At 37.4% G+C, this 8,935-nt stretch overlaps 1 protein-coding gene across 1 annotated transcript; it reads right to left on the bottom strand.

Annotated features, from left to right (window-relative positions):
- Positions 1-228: 228 nt before the first annotated feature.
- Positions 229-2,957, bottom strand: LOC112690858 (the record flags this gene model as incomplete). Its single annotated transcript, XM_025564958.1, has 2 exons — positions 2,642-2,957; positions 229-999 (listed from the first exon to the last, which is right to left on the bottom strand). A coding segment is annotated over exon 2 (742 nt), but the record flags the coding sequence as incomplete, so codon positions are not given.
- Between the last annotated feature and the right edge of the window lie 5,978 nt (positions 2,958-8,935).

The raw sequence follows: 8,935 nt of genomic DNA on the forward strand, positions 1-8,935 counted from the left end.
TTGCATTACGGCCGCGAACGCGAACGAACGCAAACGCAAAAAAAAAAAACTTGATGTAGCCATTATTCTTTATTTACAAAAAAATTAGCCATTTGCGCTTTAATTTTTCATTCATCTTTTGTTCAATCTTGGGAGACACGGAGAGAGATACAGAGAGAGAGAGAGAGAGAGAGAGAGAGATACAGATAGAGAGAGAGAGAGAGTGAGAAACGGACGATGCGCACTTACCGCTGACCTTAGAGTGTCCCAGACCCTTGAAATCGTCGCCGATCACCTTCAGCTGGCCCGCGATGGTCACGCACAACGTGACCATGAACGTGTCGAACAGTATCATGGACATGACGAAGCACAGGCCGAACAGCGACTCGAGCAGATGGAACACTAGGTGCCACTGGTTGTACGTGTCGCTGGACACGAAGAAGTACATGTTGTACGGATTGACGCGGTAGCTGCTAAACGTGCCGTCGTGGTTGCGGACGTGGATGTACGCGTCGCCGGCCATGAACGGGATGGTGGACCACAAGAACAGTATGCTGTAGTTGACCACGGAGAACCACCGGGTGAACGCGGACGACACGGCGCGGCAGCGGTGCAGATGCCCGGTGGCCGGACGGTCGTAGCGGCCGTGGTGGCCAAGTGCGAACCCTGCGCGCGTCACGTCCATGCACGTCCAGATATCGCGGGATCGGCGCACCACCATGTAGCTCTTGTACGCGCCGAATAGGAAGTTGCTGTACAACGCCACCTGGATCGTGAGCTGCGTCGTGTCGTTGGCCCACCGGTACAGGCCGACGGGGTACAGCGATAAACAGGCGGCCGTGAACGCGATCATCACTGCGGCCACCACGTGCGACGCGTTCCGGCCGCACACCGTGGCCGTGTCCGGCCGCACGATGTAGTACAGCCCGGTGCACTTGGCCAGCGTCGGGCACACGATCGAATCCCCGTCGTTCGACGGGTTCAACAGCATGGCCGCGGACGGAAGGACAGCGGTCGTTTCTGCGGGATTCGGAATGGGGTGGGGGCGTTAATATTCGACCACGGCGACCATCATCAGGCTCCCGTCAAAAAAAGCTCTATCGAACAGGTATATTCCTTAACGACTCAAGTTTTTCACTACAAAAATTTCTTCCCGTTTTGTACAGACTTGAAAGGCTGAGTGTTTTGAAAGGGGTGTAAAAAAAGGGGTAAAAAATGTCTTGGTGTACACTAAGTGAATTAATAGAATTATACGAAAAATAAGCTTATAGTGTAATATGACATTTTTAATTTTTAATGTTAAATAAATGTAAAAAATGTTTGTCAAAATAAAAGTATAAAAAATATCATATATCGGGTAAATTTGTTACACACTATTAGATATATTTTCGGTATTCCGTTTTATTAATCTTGAATTTAAAGAAATGCGATGCACAGAAACTGAATATACAACAGCATTACGAGGAGCATAATAACATCGCGCTGCTATTATGTAGTCTGTTTTGGTAGACAGGCAAGTATACGTTTAATTATTGTGGTAGAGTTTACAATTATACCTGTTGGTACATTATTTTTTCCGACGGGAGCCGTTTAGAATCCGACGTGACCACCGTGGGTAGATCTAAATGTTTGTATTTTCTTCCGAATCAGTAAAAATTAATAAGTCAATTGATTTCCGCCTACGTTTTCCGTCGACAAACGTGTTTCGTAGTTACCCATGGACGAAGTGGTGGGTCGAGGGCGTGGTGCTCATGAAAAAAAACCGTTGATCAAACTTAGTCCAACTTCGGTTCTAAAAAACTGAGGGTTGCCAACGTACAAAGTATGGTCATGACTGTTGAGAGTTACAGTTGATAGACATTTAGGTTCGCCGACAAGAACGTTGTGTACAATCGTGTCGAATAATCATCACTTTTTTATGTTGTCGCGATGAAAAGGTCGGTCAAAACATCGGTGACATCATCGTGGACTTGAGATCCACCTGGTTTGGACGTGTCTGCCGTGCGGTGACATCGATCGCCAACGGTACACAACCGTCCGGTGATGCGATTAGGGTTTCGAAACAAACAGTCATTGATTTCGTAACTAGGTAGAAGCAATACAAACTCGGAGGAAGACGCGTATTACTGCGAGTGTTTTTTTTTTTTTTATATTTTCCACCTGCCTTCGGCTCTGTTCGCCAATCGAACACGTCCACCGGGGCTTAACACGTGTTTCAAAGGTAGTTCGAAAGCTTTGAAAACAACCCTAGCGGTACGCTCGACCTACGTGCTAAGTTCTCTTTTTATAAACGTTCACTTTTGTTAAGTGTTACGTATCCACGTGCGCTTCTTAGCGGTGTTCCGATGTTCGATGATGGAATATCGATTTAGTTTTCTACCTTACGATCGCTTTCGAAAAACAAAACATAAAAACGTTTACGTCTATATGTAGACGCATACATCATTGTCTCGAGAAAATCTGAGCGCAATGTGCCAGAATGGCATTGAGTAATTATTGGTGTTGCATGATTCGTTTGAGCATAATCATAAACAATAAAACATTATCGTTGAACTATATAAGTTGACAGAACGACGTTAAACATTATTGGAGCATGCGATGTACGTTGTTGACCCACTGTTATTTTAAAAAGCAAAATAATTATTTCCGTGTTTTTACTTACCTTATACAAACGATAGTCTTAACGTTTTGCGTACACTCAACAATTGCTATACCGCAATCTTGAGTGTTTAAAAAATTACTAAATCGATAAAAAATATTGCGAAAACCGACTCTATTCGCCGTTGGCGTGAAAATGAATCATTTTATCATGTTCTGGGAGTCTCACAAGTTTAAACGAACACACGCGGTTTACATGAATATTTTAAAATATAAGAATCGAATAAGAACTTCGTAAACTATTCCACGTTTTATCAAAATGATATTCATTATAATATTATATCATATGAGTACAAGCATAGCAAATATAAACTTTTTTACTCGTAAAAATCGTTTCTGACATGCGAGCTCGTTCGTACGAACTTACCCGAAATATATTATACCAACGTATTTATAGATAATAATAACGTATCGGAATCGAGTCGAAACGATCCCGGTAATCAGTTTGAATTGTTGATCAAGGATTTTGTTTGACTACAACGGGGTCGGCTCGGTCTTATCACCAGATATGTTAATCGATATAATGCTTCCCGAGTGAAACGCACTGTAGGCGTCCTTGCCCCTGATCCATGTGAGACTAAGTCGAACGGATTAAACGAGATAATCAGAACGATACTTTACTGCTCGAACTGCGTTATACTAGTGACAATGAAGTAAGTATACGAGAAAAAAGTAATAACAAACACCACGATCTTACACATCTAAAAATAACCGTTCCGATTTCGGTGACGTTACACGTGCATTATGAATAGTATTTAATTTTTAAAAGTATGGTTCTACATTGGCAATGATATAATTGTGACACTATAAATAACTTAAGAAATATAGATAATTAAATAATTGCCAATTATTTATAATTTATGTTTAAAGCAACTGTAAAGGATGGAAATGATGTATTGCTAAAAAAAATGAAAAGTTAAAATACAAAACCTCTTTTGAGAAAAATTGGTATTGCTAATTGATATTCCAAAACCAGGTTTTGGTACAACCAATGATGGTAATACAGCTAAAGTGTTATTTAAAAATACTTCAATATCAGATCGAATAACGGAAATCGACGAAGAACTTATAAAAAGATTTAATGTTATTCTACAAACTTCATCGTGTGGTTAACAGTTAAATTTTGAACAATTTGGAAATTATTGTTTAGAAACCGCTCAGTTTATAACCCTCAGATGTATATAGAACTTTATTACTGGTGCTACATGCCAACAACAATTGTGCATAAAATCTTATTTCATGGTGCTTCAATAGCAAAATCGTTTATGTTACCCATCGGACTGTTCTCGCAACGATCTCGATCTCGATTACGAGTCGTACGATCAAGAGACTTTATCGTCCAAAATATAAGGTAACAAACAAACCAATAATACTTGGATACAAAATATAAAATAATAATCTTAATAATACATCAAGCCACAAGACAGTTGTGATGACTGAATATACATAATACTAATCATTATAACAATTAATCAATGGTGGGCATTAACTTGTTAAAAAGTTAAAGTTAAGTTAATAAGTTAAATTTTGTAAACTTTTTAACTTAACTAGTTAGTTATTTTTGTTTTTAACTTATTCAGTTAATTTTTTTATAGTTTTAACTTAGCTTTTTATAGTTAATGTACAGTTAAGTTAATTTTAATTTTTTTTTTTATCACGTGGAACCATCAGACAAAACTTATTCTTTCGATTTTGGTAATTTATTTTTCTAATATAATAACATAATATCCTCAATTCATAATAATCAAATTATATTTCGATCTATAGATACTATAGTAAATAGTAATAATTAATATTCTATCTATTGTATAGACTTGCTATTTTCACGAGTTCATAATTAATGATCTATTCGGTATTGAATAATACGATTTTTGTTTAATCTAACTCTATAGTGTAGTTCTAAAAACAGGTTTAAAAATAAATAGCATAGTCTTTTAAAAGTGTAAAGTTAAAATTGGATATTAATAACACAGGTACCTGCTGGTAAATACGAAAATTCCAATGGACAAAACAAAAAGTCGTCCGAGATATTTATTAACTATAATTTATATTTCAGTATTCTGTGTATTCGTTATAAATATAAGTATAACATATGATATTAGAAAAATTAACTTTTTTTTAACTGAGTTAAGTTAATTTTATTTTTCATTTTAACTTTTAACTTATCGAGCTACTTTTTTTTTTTTTTTGTTAACTTTTAACTTTAACTGAAGACAATTTAATTGAATTGACTTAACTAACCACAGTTAATTATTTTCATTATTTTGCCCACCTTTGCAATCAATATAATGATAAAATCAACCACAAACAGGAGGGTAAAAAACCAAATATGTTACGGTTGGTGTTGGTGCTGGTGCAGTATGTTAGGACTCACAATTACGGCCGACTGGAATGCTCGATACCGTAATCCGGGTTTCCGAAATGTGCAATGAGTGGGCGTTAACGGCACTTCAGGCGATATCAATGACGAGACCGCTACGGGTCCGCGTGTGTAGACTGCGGCACTAAACGACCCAAAACAGTGTCGCGGTATGTCGGAGAAATAGCTGCCCCACGACACCAAAAGAACACCACCAAAAGGGGAACGGAAGAAAAAATACGTGTTCCACACGTTCGCTTGTCGCATACACACACTCACCGATACGCGTCATAACCTCACCACACCGTTCGGAACAAGGGCGTATTTGAGTTTAGGCCGTGGATGGGGGGGGGGACGAAACTAATTTTTCTTCCGTACAAAATTAAAAATAATTTACAGTTCATACTTACCTACAGCTCATGTTCCTGTTATAACGATAGACTGGTAATTTATATTCTTAATGATTTATACGTTACATTTTTTAAATAAGTCAATGTATTATATTCAAAAAAAAATACGAGTCACGGGGGGGGGGGGGGGCGAATGACTGGGCGGACCCGGAACCGCAGGTTGACGCGGACACGATGGCTAAGGTGCGTATGCTATTCGTCAAGCAGTACGGCGGCGCGCTGGCCAATATGTTTGGGCCGGTACGGGGTCGTAGAGCGCGCGAAGAACTTAAAGCACTACGCGTTCGTGCACCTTGAGCGGCGTGAGGATGCGCAGTCGGCCATGGACGCGCTGAACTGTTCCAGGGACGTGGCTTCGGGCGTGTGCCTCGATGTCGCGAGGGCCAAGCAGCCGGCGGACAAGAAAACGCGGCAGCGGACGTTGCGTAACCGGGAACGCCGGGTACGGAAATCCGCGGTCGCGGCTATGAGTCAACCGGCTCACTATGCCCCGCGGCCACGGGGACGCGTTACCGGGGCCAAAATACCGCGTCGGTTCCGTCCCCGCGGCCTCTACACCAAGTGCGACCGTCGCGGTTACGACTTCGGACTGCGGTAACCGTGCAATCGGTGCACCCCCGCCTTCACGTCGAGCATTCCAGTAGCCGAGGCCACGTCCGACAAGCGCAACAGCAAACAGTGTACAGTGCAATGTGGTCCGTCGCGACGATGGTAGACGGGTTGCACAAAAACGTCGGACAAGAAACTGTTGACATTTTTCGACCGAATTTCCACGAGCTGCCCCAAAAACGGTTGACGTCACCGTGGTGTTCACGTCTATCGGTCAACGATGTTTGTACGAGTTACATTCATTCTTTAATGTTAAGATACCCGCATTTTACGGAAAATAAAAATAAAAACGAAAAAAAAAAAAGTTGTTTCATATAATTTAATCAACATGACGCGAGTGTTCAAACAATTGTGAAACATGATGTATTACGTTTTCAAACGTATTTCGAAGTGGCCACTGATCGATATCATGGCACCTGGATACGGAAAGCGCAACGGATCACAACGAGCGTAAACGATGTTTACGTGAAATCCGATTAGACACAATATTGTGCCGATAAATAATGTCGAACAACTTTTCATTTTAGTATCCGTCGATAAAAAGGAATCTCATCTTAGGTGGTGTTTACGTTCCCCCGTCCAGTTCCCCACATATTTACGACTGTCACATCCAGTCATTACAATTGCTTCTTACGAATTACACCGACTGTGAGTTTATTATTGCCGGCGATTTCAACTCATCTTCAGCGCGTTATGAATTCAATTCCAAATCAGTTATTAACTTTTCTTCGACCACTGCTCAGTCTGATTCTATTCTTTTCGGTTATTCGTATTTTAATTTCCGTCAATTTAATCAAATACTTAATTATATTCATTTTTTATTACATCTTGTTTTCTCATCCCTTCCTATATTATCGGTTTCATTATCATAAGATCAAATTGTCCCAATCGATAACCATCGCCCACCGTTATTTATTAATTCCAAATGCATTTCTAACAATCTTCCACATAAAATCGAATTTTGGAATTTAAAAAAAGTGAATTTTTTTGATATTGCTTATGAATTAAATAAAATTAACTGGTCTTTAACATTTTTAAATCTAAACATTAACACAGCAGTTAATAAATTTAATTATATTTGTGAAGAGATTTTATTAAAACATGTACCCATGGTTACTTATAATTATAATTCATTCCCAATATGGTTTAACAAAGAATTTAAACTGTTAACAAAAGAAAAAAAGAGCCCATTTTAAATTTAAACAATCTAAACATGTTTCAGATTACACCACGTTCTCAAATCTTCGCCTACAACGCAAACAACTATCTCGTTCCTGTTATACTAATTTTATTTATAAAATTCAACTATCATTGATAGACAGCAAACCAAAACAATTTTGGAAATTTATTAAAGACCGTAAACAATTAAACACCTTCCCTAAATTCATGTTTTTGAATAATAATTCTTCACAGAATGGGTTTAATATTTCTAATTTATTTGCAGAACACTTTTCTAACTACCTTTTTCTCCTATCACTGTCTTCAGGCACATTCCCTGACTAATGAAAATCCTCTTACGTCCAGCCAGTTTTTAAAAACGGTAAACGTTTCAATATTATTAACTATCGTCCTACCAGCCTTATGTCATCAATTCCTAAGCTTTTCAAATCTAATTTACTTCCAAATGCAAATAAAATATTCTTTTTCACACTAGTATAAGTATTAATAATTTCTATACTGATTCCTCTCGGGTGTTTATTTCTAAAAAAAAAAAAAAAATAAAATAAAAAATTTCACTCTAGCGCTATAGCACTAGAGAAACTACGATCCTCCTACCCAAAACTATTATCTTAAAACAACCAATATAGGGCTCCGCACTTACATACTAGTACAACACTTTTTAAGTTCTGGGTGAAGTGAAAAACATATTAGCCTTACAACAATGTATTACATTTTTTAGATGTAAAACTATTATGAGCCAAGTGCGTCACATACAAAAATAATCCGATTTCGATTTAATCAAAATGATAAGATGATTTTCAGTTATTTCAGTGACAAAAAAATAAAAATAATGATAAAAATGAAACATTGTTATAAATTACTCATTAGCGGCCATGTTGGGGGAGGGGGGGGGGGGGGGAAAAACTAATTTTTTTTCAATACAAACATAAAAATAATTTACAGTTCATTACCTAAAGCTCATGTTTCTGTTATAATAATAATATACTATAATGATAGACTCGTAATTTGTATTCTTAATTATTGATACATTACATTTCTTAAACAAATCAATGTATTATATTCAAAAAAAAATACGATCCATGGGTGGAGGTGTGGTATCACTGTAAATGTAATATAGGTGATAACCAATTAACCTCGTTATCACATAAATATACTCATATTAGTATTATAATAAAAATCACGTGTATTGGAATAGTGTTTTCTTATTCTTGTTCTTTATTGATATTCATAGAATAAATAAGTTATAAACAGGAGGCGAATGCCTCCTTTGATCCCCCCTCAAATACGCCATTGGTTCGGAATTACAACGGTCGGACGCATGGTGAATAACCGCCGCCGATAATCGTTATCAAACCGTGATACTGGTGTAGCTGAGCTCGAACAAGACAAATGAACGAAGAGCCATAATAAGATAGTAATAAAAATATTAAAAACTACAGAGAAAATTTTAGTAGAAAATCATCTAGGATAAATATAAATACTGATATATTTCAAATATAGTTTTTATCGACAGATTCATTTATAAGCAGCTTAAATAATAATAATAACAAAAGAAGAAAATGTGTCAACAATTTGTTGATTGAATTTAAAAATAAATATGATTCTGATAGCAATTTTAGCAGTTGTAATGATAGTAGTGTTGAATATTCAGAACAATATAATTTACATAAATTAATTATTTTTAAATATAATGTAATAACGAATAATTAAAAAAAGAATAATATTATGTTGTTATATG

Source organism: Sipha flava, unplaced genomic scaffold (genome assembly GCF_003268045.1).
Source record: "Sipha flava isolate LNK unplaced genomic scaffold, YSA_version1 52383_pilon_pilon, whole genome shotgun sequence".
In the NCBI taxonomy this organism is placed as follows: domain Eukaryota; kingdom Metazoa; phylum Arthropoda; class Insecta; order Hemiptera; family Aphididae; genus Sipha; species Sipha flava.